General features: G+C 49.8%; 1 protein-coding gene across 2 annotated transcripts in view; it reads right to left on the bottom strand.

Moving 5' to 3' along the window:
- The window catches only part of LOC144152962 (mannan-binding lectin serine protease 1-like), a 138,913-nt gene that overhangs the window by 61,163 nt on the left and 63,009 nt on the right, over nucleotides 1-14,741 (bottom strand). Inside the window, exons 3-5 of one of the 2 annotated variants that reach the window (XM_077684562.1) lie at nucleotides 9,586-9,948; nucleotides 3,522-3,698; nucleotides 555-761 (exon numbers count right to left, since the gene is read on the bottom strand). In XM_077684562.1, the coding sequence (XP_077540688.1) occupies nucleotides 555-761; nucleotides 3,522-3,698; nucleotides 9,586-9,948 (747 nt within the window). The remainder of the gene's footprint in view (nucleotides 1-554; nucleotides 762-3,521; nucleotides 3,699-9,585; nucleotides 9,949-14,741) is intronic. The other variant, XM_077684563.1, reaches the window with a different exon arrangement.

Below are 14,741 nucleotides of genomic sequence, written 5' to 3'. Positions count from 1 at the left end.
GCTGCCAGACTCAGTGCCGGCCTATGTGCGTAAAACAGGTTCCATTCCCTGCGGAGGGCCGTTCCTGCCAAGCGAAAACATGGGGAGGCATCCCGGAGCACCCGCGGGCGATCCCCACCGCGGGGCGGAGCCTGAAACTGGTCACGTGAGCATGTCCCGCGGGCCAGAAAGAGAGGGTTTCTCCGTCGTGTGAATCCCGCTTTAGGAATGTTCAAACATCCAGGCGTTAGAAAAATAAAGACGGCGGTAACATTTCGCATATTTACGGTCAGTTAGGGCCACCGTGTTGCGATGCAGAGCTCATGAAACGGCTTCCGGTATTGTGTAGTTAGGCATGTAGGGGAAACAAGTCTCTTGTGACAGCCTTAAACCCATGTAACACCCGCTGGATTGGTTTAAATAAAGATTACGATTTCTCCACTTGTCTTGAATAGTCCCACGTATGCTGCACTCTTAAATTCACTGGCAGCGCGTCTCTTCCCGGCGTCATGGATAAGCACTCAGGGTCCTTATTATACCAACGAGCGTGCAGCCCTATACTGGCAGTCTCTTACCTTCGTTGCCACCGTCTCGGACCTCGATCTTGTCGTAGGGGCAGTCCTTGTACGGATCTAGCTGGATGTCGGCGAAGTAGAGGGTGATCACATTTTGCGGCCCGGCGTCTAGCGGGACGCGACACGACGAGTTTGGCGGGTAGGCTTCCGGGTAGTTCGGGCTGCTGATGAAGCCACGCGAGTTCTCCGTCCACACGCGGCAGTTGACTGCAGGCAGAGGGGGAAAATAGCACTGGAGATGTTGCGCAAATTCCATGACAAAGCGAATTTGTGTGGCATCCAAGCGTACTGCTACAGGAACGAGATTTTGTTTCCCTGTTATTTTTGTTTATTTTTGTCTACTGCAATCCCCGGTGCAGGAATATTCAGCCGCGTGGTTACATTTTTTTCTTGACACTTCTTCACAGTCTAGGGTACGAAAACAACCACAGTAGCATTCAAATATGAACACCCAGGTCAAATGTGCTGCAAAATGTACCACCGTTTCAGAAATTCTATCAGGGATAAATTCGGAACAAGTTTATTGGTTGTTGAGGCTGACCAAAACAGAAGTTATGCCCAAACCATTACCGTATTCAGGCTCCCGTCAGAAAAAAAATCCAGAAATAACCATGGTTGCGTTAAAAAAAGCGATTCTGAGTCGAGCTTCAATACCCTGTCCGACATTTGAGGAGTACTTTGTCACGTCCTCTGGAGGTCATCACGGTTACTCTCGTTACATATAAAGTCACTTGCACGGGAGTTGCGCAACCTCTGACGCATACGTCGGAATATCCTAGATGTCGCTTGTCCCTGCAAGCTCTCTTCCTCCGCACACTCGTTCGTTTTTGTCTATTTCTATTTTTGTCAGTTACCTGCGGTATTTGGAAACAGAGCACAACAAGCATGAGGATGGCAACCACGATCTCTAGTGCCAACTACGAAATAGGTTTCGCGGGGTGCGCGTGAGTAGAACAATGCTCATTCAGCCACAGCACACGTTTGAATCAACAATAAAAAGTGCATTCCGCACGTGCAAAGCTCACATATAGCACGCTCAAGGTCATAGCCAGGCGAAGTTAGGCATACCTACAGCGTCGCATCCCGATAGCCGACGTGTTATTGTCTGTGTTTCAAGCCCTGGAATTATCGGTAATAAGGGCAGTGACATTGAAGCGTTCTGGCGCACCTGTTAAAAGGGAACGCCACCTATGTTACTGTTTTCCTGCATCACGACGTGCCGAATTTAAGCTGAAACACACCTCCAGTATGTTACCCCATATATCGCAGCCGGACGTAAATTTGGCGTGGCATTTTTGCCGCCGTTCAGGTAGAATTGAGGGGCTGACTAAATGGTCACACAAAGCACTGAATGTCTAAAGTATCCTGCCGCATTCATTGAGCCGGGAATTCTCGCCCCAGGTCTGCTAATTTTCGATTCGGGAACACCATGGAGACAACGCGAAGGTGACGCAAAGCGAAGAAGTGCACACATGACAATTCTATCTTACAACTAAAGACAGCCACTGGCTACCATATGGACAGGGGGCTAGTAATATCAATCCAGGAATACATATTTCTGCGTTATTTAAATTATTGTTTATGTCAGTAGGACAGAGCTGCTCACACTACGAACAAACATATTCATGCTGCGGAAGTCAGCACAGAGCGATTTTTAATAGACCTACATAGAAAAATTGTGATCACCGATTAAGTCAATTTCGCAATTTCGTTTCGGATCCCCCACGGGATTATTGTTTTAAATTGATCCAAGAAAGCCGGGACACAACAACGACGGCAGTTCGCCTCTACTGAACTGCCGTCGTTGTTCACGATCAAGGATCTCGGATGGTATTGGAAACGTCAAGAATTGCGAATTTGACTACAGGTCAGTGACCGCAACTTCGCTATTAAGTTACAACGTAACTAGGCAAACTTCCTAATGGTCCAACAGGTCAATCAATAAAATTGCCTTGGCATAATGTGCACAAAAACTGAACTATAACGTATGTGAATATCGGTTACTCTTGATTTACGCGGTGGGTCCCGTTCTGAGCAGCAAAGCAGCTTTCTCACATTTAGGAAACCTTACCAAACGTAAAAAACCTTTTACACACTGCAACTGAGCAGTGAATTCTAGGGCGCCCCAAAACCAATTATGGCGCACAGGAACTGACACTTGTCCTTCCTACTTAGTTTACCAAGTAATGAAAACTAACCTTGAGGTTACTAATTCTACCAGTCATTCATTTGTTAGTTTGCTCACAACTTGGCCCAAGGCCATTCATCTGCCCTACAAAAATTACTGATCCCTCCTATAATCCTGGGAGATATGGGCTGCCCCTCCGTCGGATCTTTGCCCGATTCTCTGATATCTCCCTCGCCCTGCTCATTGCCCACGTGCGGGCCCTGACTACTGCAAAGTACCCGTTTAAGAGCTTTCCCGGCCCACCAGAACTACATTTTCTGCAAACCTGGCATGAATCTTCCAATAAAGTTCTCTCTCTCTCTCTCTCTCTCTCTCTCTCTCTCTCTCTCTCTCTCTCTCTCTCTCTCTCTCTCTCTCTCTCTCTCTCTCTCTCTCTCTCTCTCTCAGGTCCAGATAATTTTATGCTGACAAGACATCATACCTCACCATTGTATTTTGTTTGGCATTGCTGTTGGCACTCAGTACCAATGCTTAATGGTGAGCACCGTATGTTCTGTACCCTTAGCGGACAACGGCAAACCGAGATTTCAAACAGCTTTCGTCCTTGGTCCCGCCGCTTGTTCTGTACGCAGTTCAGTATCAATCAATCAATCAATCAATCAATCAATCAATCAATCAATCAATCAATCAATCAATCAATCAATCAATCAATCAATCAATCAATCAATCACAATCAATCAATCAATCAATCAATCAAACAATCAATCAATCAATCAATCAATCAATCAATTCTTTCCAGACAATGTTGCAACGCTCATGAAGAACGACGTGTAACTCACTGGGCTCAGCCGGCTGCACTTCGCCGAGCTCGTTGTAGCCGCGGTACCTGGCTCGGAATCCCTGTAGGTTGACGATGTCATCCGAGTGGAAGTGGAGGGCCATCACGTTGCCCGAGGAACGCAGCTCCAGGGAGCTTCTCTGGTTCTCGCGGCAAAATCGGCCCAGCGACTTGCTTCCTGCGAAGGTCAGTTTGGCTGACTTTATACATCGGCAAGGACACACTGCTTGCTCGCAGTGCACACAGACAGGACTCGCGCGCCACTTCTGCTGCTGCTGCAATCTGTTTCTATAACGCGGAAATCTACACTGGTGCTAGAGGGCTTGCCGTCTACCGCCCACAGCGGTGTGAATCCTCTACTGTCACACTAGAGGCAACAGCACTATTCGAACCGTCTGTGCAAGACATGTGCGGGTCGTTGATAGTTTGGAGGAATTCGTTTTATTGCGTTATTAAAGCCCCAACAAATGTTCTTTTTTGTTCTCACTTCTCTGAAATTTCGAAAAGAAATGACTGCTGACCCGGGTGGCTTATCACACGTTGCGTTAACGCCGTGAAAATGATGACTGCATGAGTGCGGGAGAGACAGGGGTGGTTTTAGCACCACAACAAGGCGTTTGTGGATCGAGGGTCCCTTCTTTAGCACCAAGTGCTCAAGAACTGTCGTTAGGTGGACTAACAAGACGTACAAAACGTACTCCGCACAGTAGCGACGCTTCGCGTCTGGCTATTCAATAAACAGTCCACCCAATTCCACATGAAGGTTTGTTGTCACGGTTGTACGGGACAAAACAAAAAAATCACCGTGTTTCTGCTTGCCTTGTTGCAAATTACATCGAAAGGCAATAGAATTTCGGCAGCCCCTGTCACTAACGACTCATCTCTCCCTCTTCTCATCCCCTCCTCCCAATTTCCTCCCCTATTCCTCTCCCTTCCTGTCTGCACTATTCCGGGCGCAATCTTACCATTAGCTGTTTCTCTGTTTTCCTTTCCTCCTGCGCGATTGTCCCTCCTTTGCATTCCCCCTCCCTCCTAGCAGTCTTCCCCGCTCTGAACCTCGGGGAATTCGTAGGCCGGGAAATTGAACGGACCTTTTTCCAGTTGCGCTCTGCGCATGCGCTGCCCTCGCTCCCAGCGACCGATCCGCCATTCATGGGGGGCAAAATGTAAACAAAACGACGTCATATTGGATTATCTAGTTGCGAACGCCAACCCAGCTAAGTGCTGCTCCGTCTTTTGAGCCCTTGAAAGCGGCGGACGATGGGCGCTACGGCTGCCGTCGTAAAATTTCTCAGCCACCAAAACCATGCATGGTGCCTGGGATGGCTGCCACAACCGCGCAGGGCAGGCGGAAAAAAAAGGGGCGTGTTCTTCTATAATCCCCCAAGTGTGGTTCGGGTGGCCGCCGCAAGAGGGCTACGCTACTGGAAAAAGGTCCATTGAATTGGAAGAACCTCCGTTGTATTCCTCATGCGAAGAGCGAAAAAGGAGGAGTATAGCGGAGGTGCCAGTGCGGTGAGCGGAAAGGGAGTCATGTGGCAGGGAAGGCCGAAGACTCTTCTTGCGACGACATTTGCAACGAGGCGAGCAGATATAAGGCAATGTTTTTACTCTTTGAGCCACCGCTTATTTTGTGGACCACCTTTCCGACGCGACGCCAAAGTTTCAGTCCTCCGAGTTAACTAACACGTTGGCATTCATAAGCAAGGAGGCATGGGTGTATCTTCTTCAAATATTTCCAAGGCGCGTCGCTTTGTAAGAGTTTGCCTCCAATGTGACAGACATTAACATGAGAAGTACTTTAGAGTGAAGACATGGGCGTGAACAACGTTCAAACATTTCCTCAAAGTGTCTTTTAACAGCGGAACTGTTGTATAGGCCGTAAGTTCGCCGTTGCAGAAAAAAAAAATACCAAGAAAATGCGAACGCTCAGGACAGCGCCCCCCCCCCCCCCCCGCAACCACGAAGCGTCCCCGGTACGCGCAGTAGTTCTAGCAAAAAAAAAAAAAAACCTGGCAAATACCCCAAGGAGCGAGAAAATGACGAGCGCTCATGAGCGCGTGCCGCGGGGCGACCGCCGAATCCCCGGCACACGCAATGGCTTAGCAAAAAAAAATTCCCACACTTTAGCGAGGCGCTGCCCCGCATTTAAAAGAAGCTCCAGCGCCAATGGTAGAGATGCAAAAACACCCGGCTTGGGAGAGGTCACCGCGGGCACGGAATTCTCTAGAAACCATTATGGATAATTGAAGACAAGGCTACCAGGGTGTCAATCCTTCCCGAGGCGACTTGTAGATTTCGCCACCACTGCCTCGAGTACATGACGAAAAGCTGGTGGAAGTCTGCAATGCTGAGGATGACTTTGCATTGACCACTCGCCGCGAAGAAGACGACGACCTGTTCGATCCACATGACGACGATTGCTAGCACCGCAACTATGCAGGTAAACAATGATACTGCAACTTAGCTATCGTACGGCAATGCTCTCGTACAACAGCGTCGTCATTGAAGTCTTGTGTATGAGTGCAAGCTTCCCTGATTTTTTTTTTTTTGTGCGCAAGCACTTTGGCGGCCGCACCTGAAATGTGGCGGCGGCGGCGGCGGCGACGACGGCGTCGAAACCGAGCTAGCAAAGGCAGGAGGAAAACGGCGTAGAAAAATTTAGCGAAAATTTTGGTGAATGCGGTGAAAGTGTGCAGTATGCTGACCACATCAGCCGCTAGTCGGAGTGCCTGGCGAAGTTGCAAGAGGAAGAGCGACACGCGCTGCTATGGTGCCATCTCTCTCCCCCATCCCCTCCCCACACTTTTGGTTTCGGCAGACGCTACTACTCCGTGCGTGACTCGAAACCACGCGACATTTGCGCGGGAGATTCAAACACGATTTGCAACAACATCGTCGCTGGCGGCGGCGAGGCGCTGCGAGATAACGGCAGAGTAGCGCGGCCGCCGTGCGTTCGCTTATCACGCGGTCACTTCCTGCGACGCAGCAGGTATGCGTCGTGACCGACAAGCCTTTAATTCGTGCTGCGCACAAATTTCGTATTACAGAGTATAGTAATCGTTAGTGCAAGCGTCCGGAACTGTGTTTGACCGCATCGCCGGCCTTGTAACCGAGCGATCGAAGGCGACACCAAAAAACTCCCACCTCCCCTCGCGGGAACCCCTGTGTAGATGCGACGCATAGGCGGAGCGGCGATGGGACCGCGTTTTATAGCGCGCATAACGTTGAGGGGACTGCGTAAGCCGGTCGCAGTCGATGACGACGTTGGCGTACTTGTAAAGCGGCGTGGACTCTAGGTGTTTGAGCCAAGCGTGGATGTTGCTTCGCCGGAGAACGGCACACTGGTTATATGCGCAGCGCGCCCGAAGGAGAGGAAACCGCGGAAGAGAGAGTACTGCACATGCGCCGGCCCCAGCGCGTCTGCCGCGGCTATGACGCAAAACAATCCAACACAATCCACTTAAATCCAATCCAAGCCAAGCCAAGCCAAGTCAAGCCAATCCAATCCAATCCAATCCAATCGAATCAAATCCAATGCCCCTCGCGAGAGAGTGTTCGCTATCGGAGAGGAGTGGGGGTGAGCGGCGGAGAGCGCAGCTGGTGCGGCGAGGAGAATGGGGAAGGGGTGGACAACGCCGACGACAACGACGACGACGCCGGAGGAATAAGGCGAGTGAATCAGATGCTCTGCATCTAAAAACAGAAGGAAAACGGGGGAGAAAATAGTGTGGGAAAAGTGTGAGGGGGATGGCGGTATGCCGAGGCCGCGCCACGCGCTGCATGCTGCACGTACTATTATGAGAAATATGAAAGGGAACACAGGAACGCGTACAAAACACGCTCAGACCCCGCTATGAGTGATCGCAGCGGCTGCCGTCGGAAACAAAGTGGAAAGGGGAACGCGGTTCTAACAACTGTTCCCATTCCAGCCGTGCGTCTTATCGGCTGTCGGACGATACCGTATTTTCGGCTAAATGACGTAAGTTGCAGGTTTGTAGAAATGCCAGTGGGGTGGGAGTGCTAACAGTTATTGGAAGAGCGCCCTCCTTTCCCCTTTGTTTTTCAAAGCGTCATGCGCGTATCGCTCCGAATCTCTTTTGAGGCTGTTTGCCACGCGTTCCTGTGCTCCATCTCATATTGCTCATAACAGTAATCGGTCCTTCGGCGTCCTCCTCGTTGCGTGGCTCATCCGAACCACGTAGAATTTGCGCGGGAGATTCAAACACGATTTGCAGCAACATGCTCGGCGGCGGCGACGCGCTGCGAGATAACGACGGAGTACTGCGCGCCGCCGTGAATTCGCGCATCACGCGATCACTTCTGAGACGCAGCAGCTATGCGCCTGTGACCGAGAAGACTGCAGCTCGCGCTGCGCGAAAATTTTGCGTTAGGGAGTACAGTAATCGTCAGGCATGTTTTTCACCGTGTGTAATCCTTACTTGAGTTCGTGAATGGCCATACCGTCGCACATAAACATGCGGTTACTTGAAGAAAAGTTTAACAAAGGCCTCCTGGTTGGGTAGACTACTGCCATCGTGTCCATTACACCGTAAAAGTAGTGCGTCCCATTGGTTTTTTACAGGTTCTTTAAGAGCCCACATAGTCTCTGGATTTTAGATTCACGTTCATGTTCTCAGGTATGAAAACGTAATGCAAAATGTTTTACTCCCCTTTGAACACGAGCGCCTCCAAAGGTGCTCAGAACATATACCAGCGCGTTGCAAAATTGTAACACAACCAGGATGTCGGTATTAGGTCGTGTCGTCCAAACGCCTGCCTCACCGAAGTATGGTGTTTCTTTGTGCCCTAACTCACTCTTTTTTGAGATATACGCGTTTGACGACCATCAATAGAGACGCCGATTTCCATCGCCTTGACGACTATAAAACTACACGCGCCAGAACAAGCTGTCATTGTCAGGAAATCAATGGAGGCCGTCTGAATTTTTCGTAATGAATGACGTAGTCGCGTGGTGGAGCGAAGCGGGTATGATATATTTGCAAGATTTAAAATGCGGAAACAGGTAAGCAGCTAGGAGAACGCAATGAACAGTAACTGAAACGTTCCTTGCCTTCGCCCCGTGACCACATCAAGCGGCTTGATCACAGGCTACCCTCTTGAACGCCGAAACACTCAGCTTCCGCGTGCAGATAATTTGGGCCCCAAGGACGTCAACACCTGATCAGCCATTACATTTATTTCCTCATTTTCTTCTCACGTGCGCCTATAACATCGCGTGGATCAAATCTCCCTGCGGGCTTCACCTGCCTCGGGGTGGTGCGTCATAGAGGATTCGTGCCTGTGGGGCACTCTTAGCAGCCATCATTCACACCTGGCCACGGGGTCAACAGCCACGTTTGCAACCTATTTGCCCGCGTTGCTCTAGATCGGCATCGTCCACAGACATTCTCAATGTTCAGTGGACTTGCCCTGGTGTGCAGCGCTCTGAAAGGCTACTGCTAACCAGTGTGGGTCTCTTTCCAAGCCGACCACCTCACTACAAACGCTGGCTCTTTGGGCGCATCCCCATAGCTTCGTAGAATTTGTTGCTGTGCGCGCCCTGTTCCTAAATACCGAACCCCACTTGACTCCACCATATCATGCTGCAGAGCCAGCGTTGAATTAAAGAAAATATGTTTTAGTTAGGGCACGAGTCTGTTGACACATAATGTTAGGAGCGCCCTTAATGTTTCTGCCTCGCCCGCCATACACTGCTATGTGCATTAGGCAGAGTACCGAAAAATGTGGTACTTAAAGGAGTACGGGAAAACTGACCTTTCGGAGAGCCCTGCCGATTCTCCTAACCGGTGACGAGTACGTTGGTGAGAAGAACTTTATCACGCAATTATCTTTTCCAACGAATTACTCGAGCAGGGGAACTCTGTGAGAGGTCTTGACCCGGATGTGTAGTGCTGTGATTTTGATTACAGCGTTTCCCGGTGCATGACCGTAGGCGCAGGAATATTCTATGCGCATTTTCTACATGCCGGATAAGGCTATCGCTTCAAACAATCTGCGGCAAGAGTCTATGGCCACGTACATCGGCAAGGCCTATGTCTCACCCAGTGTGGCTCCGTCGAGGACCTCTACGTAGTCGGAGGAGCAGCGCGGGTTCCTCTCCATGAAGAGCGTCTCGAAGCTCAGGGCCACGACGTCCCCCGGTCGCACGCGCAGCACGGAGAAGCAGTCCGTGTTGGGCGGGTACGTGTCCGGGAAGTTGGGGCTCTCGACGGTGCCCTCGTTGTCCCGGGCGTCCACGGGACAGGGCTGCATTGTGGAAGCAGCCGTACCGACTGCGCCCAGAAAGGAAGGAGCGTGACCGCGCTGCCGCGGCGGCTGCTGCCGCTGCGCCGCCCGCTGGCGCCCGGCGCTGCGCTGCTCATGCACGCCGAGCTCAGAAACGGACGACTCGCATCGGGACACGCCTGCGAGGAAGCACACAACACAACAGGCCTCTTCGTCCCTCTGGGCGACGTAGTCTCGAGGCCCACGGAGCCTGTTTGCTGTTGCGGGAAACGAGTTCAGCGAGTGATGGGCAGCTTCAGCTCGCGCCCCCAACCAGTACGCCTGCCATTTGTTGGGACTGGTATTTGTTGGGCGTTCGAAAAAACTAAGACTCTCTTCACGGTGCTCAGTAGTGAAGAACCCCAAACTTCTCTCCCCTCCTTACCTACCGACCAGCTATCTCAGGCCTAGTGCCTTTCTTTGGTGAATAAAATATTTGGTGAATAGAATAAAGTTACAGGGATATTTGTATTGAAAATATATTTGCTTGGCAGACAGCCGTTCCATGTTTAAAACCCTTCTTTATTTTCCCTTTGGACTACCCGGAACTGCCCCAGAACAGCTGCGTATTTTCTTTGTCCGTAGAATGTCAATGGCGGGAGCAGTTTTGCACTGCCCAGGAACTGCTCAGGACTACTCTTAACAGGCAAAAAAAAAAGGCAAGAGAGAATTTGCTGGAGGTTTTAGGATGCGCCCCCTTTCTGTCCATCTCATCACGTGAATGCAACTACTGAACACGAAAAATGTAGTAAAACTGACAAATGTTCGAAAGCCTGGCCATAGTAACAACGAACAGGGTAGCCACATAGATTCCCAGGTGATCGAGATTATTCTGTAGTCATCAGCTATGGCACGCTTTCCTGGCCAGGCTTGCCTCACCGGCTCGTCGAGTAAAACATCACAATTCCTTAGGGTGCAGCAAAAGCTCAATAATTCGAACTCGAAGGGGACCATCAATTACTTCGAATTAAGTGAAGTTCGAATTGGCGGGCGGGCGCTTGACTGAGCGGCCATCGCGCCGTGCTGCGCAGACAGAACACAGATGACCAACATCTTGACTTGTTACCGCGAATTACGCGCGACGTGGCGGGCGTTCTCGAAAATAAAGATAATGGAGCACGAACAGCCAATGATAATAATCGATAAAGAACTTATACATCAGAAACAATTGCCTAAATGTATTCACATGAGGACCGAGACTTAATTGCACAAAGATAAAACGATATTTATGCTCCAAAACACGTTTATTTACAGGGGAAGGTTAATGCATATCGAAATGAAAAGTGATCGGTGCTGTTGGTTTGCTTGCGTTTCTTGTGCCGCGATTCCACGAGTATTGTCTGAAGTTTGTGCAAGAGTGTCAGCGCAGCTGCAACTCAGCGCAGCGCATGCACACCGGTCAGCGAGGTAACGCGCTGCAGTGTCGAGCGCCGACGCTGCTTTCTAGGCATTTTGGCGCGATACGGCTCCTTGCCTTTGTCGGACTCGTCACCGCAGTCAGTCGTGGTATATACGGGTGCCCGTGAAATCGAATTAATTGTTGTAAATACCGACGCGTTCAAACTATCGACAGTTTTCCTCCATTGAAATACACAGTGTTGTACCGGGATCCGGGCGTCCATGGGCACAAAGTGTAAGTTCGTGTTAACATAATAAAGGGTTCGACGAAATGTCGTCTGGTCAAGCATGAGAACATAAATAAGAAAAGCGAACACTGACCATTTTTATTTTTGTGCATGGTCAGTGTTCGCTTTATTTTTGTAAGTTCGTGTTAGCCGAGTTCAAATTAACGAGGTTTGACTTTATAACCCTGTGTTTGTTACAAACTGTGTGTTTGCCCTAGATGATAGCTGGATGGCGATACTAATTCTTTTAGTCATATTTACGTCATACTGATATGACTGCATGAGAACGACTGAATCAGTTAAACCAAAATGAAGTCGTTTAGGAGGCACTGTTTCGGTATAAATGTCAGTGGTGTTCTGACAATTTAGCACATATTGAATGATGAAACTCCAGAGCAGCTGATATCAAAGCTAACAGAAACCGAAAATTCTCAGTGAGCTGCAAGTCCCTCAAAAGCATCCGCGTGAAAAACGCATCCTCTGGACTTTGATCCAGCGGTGGCGTCCAGTGAAGCAAAGCACAGCAATGTGTGATATTACAAGTATATCAAAGAATTCTCTACAGCAGGGGTCGGCAACCTTCGGCCCCCAGCACTTGGTCAGAACCCCCCGTTCCCCCTGTCGCTTCCCATCTGAAGACCGACACCCCAGTTTTGACCTCAAATGGGGTTAGACGGGAACAATAACACAAAATTGATCGCTTTCAGTTATTATTGTCCCCCACCGTCAACCTTAGCCAGGGTATTGTCAATTATGGTGAAATATTATTGCCAATTCGCTTTTTTTGTCTTTGCCTGCAAAGACCCTCTCCCCCCACCCGATTTTCCATCCTGCTCTCCGCCGTGTCGGCTCCAGGAAACTCGGCCTTCCACCACAAAGGTTGCCGACACCTGTTCTCCAGCAATAGAGCACCATGTTAAAGTGAAAACGGCTGTCATATTAAGTTTGGCAACCAAGGTAAACTTTCAAGGCACAGTATATCGTCGTTATACGCAAGCGATGCTTCGTTAAAAGGGGAAGATAACTTTTTATGCTTTGCAGTGAGGTGCACGAAAAATTTCGAATAAAGCGAAACTTTGAATAAATCGCTTTCGCAATAGCGAGGGCTTCATGTACACTGGGAAGATTTCTCTCCCATTCATAGCAGGCACTACGGCACACTGTCGCGATGATTAGCATGCACTTCCACGGAAACAATAAATTTTGGTATTTTAAAGCGACGCTTTCTATGCCTAACCAAAGGCGATGTTGGTCTGAGTCAGGGTGTCGAACCGAAATTTTTTCGGGTTCGGTTCGGGTTCGGGTTCAAGGCTTTCGGGTTCGGTTCGGGTTCAGTTACGGCGCACCATTCCGTTCCGGTTCGAACCGGTTCGAACGGGTTCAAACGGGTTCGAACGGGTTCGGAGAAAAAAGAGGAGACGTGTTTTTTCCTGTTAATTTTTTTGTGTTCGATTTTCGTTTCCTTGTCAGGTTTCTTTGTCAAAAACGAAGCCATAATGTAGGTTTTTTAGATGCGACGCTCAGAGCATCTCTTGTCGGCGGCCCTGTCCTTCCTGCGTGCGTCCGTTGTTGTCCGCGTGCGTCCGTTGTTGTCCGCAGCCACTCTCCCCCTCTCCTCTCCGATAGCGAACACTCTCTCGCGAGGGGCATTGGATTGGATTGGATTGAATTTGGATTGGATTGAATTAAAGTGGATTGTGTTGGATTGTGTTGCGTCATAGCCGCGGCACTCTCTCCGCGGTCTCCTCTCGTTCGGGCGCGCTGCGCATATAACCGGTGTGCCGCTCTCCGGCGGCCTTTCGGTCGACGGTTGGTCTCCGAATGCGCTTGAACCCCCCTCAGCGTCGCATCACACCAGGGTTCCCGCGAGAGGAGGTGGGCGTAATTTTTTTGTGAAAATGTTTTGTTCTGGCCAAAAATAAGCAACCCTGCAACCCTTTTTTCAATTTTGTTCTAAATCTTGAATGCTTGCAGAAAGTAGTCAACCAACACATCCAGTACTTAGATCAGGGAGTCGGAAAGTACCTCAGACAAAAAGTGCTGCTCTGTCCCCATCAGATAACTTACAAACTTGCTTGAAATATTTTTCTCTCTTCCCCAGTCATGGCGTTCTTCTACTGCTGGAATGACGTCATTACAGCGATGTAGCGGCTATTTGCCGGCTTTCCTTAAGTTGCGACATTAAAATGAAACCACAAAAGCGAAGCAGAAACGGAAGGCGTATCTGCTGGGACGAGCAAATCCCGCACTGCTCCTCTGTGCTGGCAATAGCTATAATTTTTGCAGTGCTCCCAGATGCGAAGATAAGAGTGAAAGCGTTGATCTAAAGTGTTGAAGAGTTCCTTTAACTGTAAAATGTACCGCAAAATGTTTTCTAAGGTAGGTCCACGATTACAACATTAACTGAAGCGAAATGAAAAATTCGCTCGTACACATAAGACTCCGTATTTGTATGAATTTGAAAGCCCTGCTTTTTATGGCCGCAAGTTTATTTTTATTGATTTCGTTTCTTTCATTTTTATAATTTAATTTAATTTATTCTTGCTTCATAACACTGCAGTTTTATACCCCGCAGTTGTTTTCTTGAGGAAGAAAATGACGGACGATTACGACACTCGCTAATGCGAAATTTGAGTGCAGCGTGAACTCTAGTCTTCTCGGCGACGGCGCATAGATGCTGTGCCTCAGGAAGTGATCGCTTCATCAGTTAATGCACGGCGGCGTGCGGCATACCCTGTCGTTATCTCGTAAGGGGCCGCCCCTGTGAAGCACGTCTCGCACGGTCACGGAATTACGCCCTCCCCCTTAGACTTTCGCCATACTTGCAACCTCCGTTTTCCTGCTAGCTCTATCTTCGGTGGCGTCTTCGTTCTCTCGGTTACAATGAGTCCAACGCTGAGGGACTACGCGAAACCACAGGAGCGGGTGCTTAAGGGCTGCGTTCTAACGCATGGCTCTACGTAGCCGCTGTGCAGCCATGTGATCCACTCCCTTCGCCGACAAGTGACGGGCCGCACATCGTCTCCAAATAATGCGTTCTCGCCACTGCCTTCTGGAAGGCAAACAGGTAGCCTCCTGACCAGTGGGCAGCACACGGGTGCCTCCGACGCCTCCCCCTCGGTGCATCTTCACCAGAATCTTCTGGTAATGGGCAGCCTCCCAGCAGACTGCCTATTGCCCCGTCCTACTAAGCAGACGACCCGTCCGTCCACAATAGTTTTAATGCGTACGCCCACAGCAAGGACCGTGCAACCCCCTTCATTTCCACAAAAATACCAATCTCGCGGGAGTTCCACCTGCAATCGCTA

This window comes from Haemaphysalis longicornis, unplaced genomic scaffold (assembly GCF_048455015.1).
Source record: "Haemaphysalis longicornis isolate Haplotype H1 unplaced genomic scaffold, Haemaphysalis longicornis Haplotype H1 scaffold_9, whole genome shotgun sequence".
Taxonomy (NCBI): domain Eukaryota; kingdom Metazoa; phylum Arthropoda; class Arachnida; order Ixodida; family Ixodidae; genus Haemaphysalis; species Haemaphysalis longicornis.
This window is presented reverse-complemented; position numbering and strand designations above follow the sequence as displayed.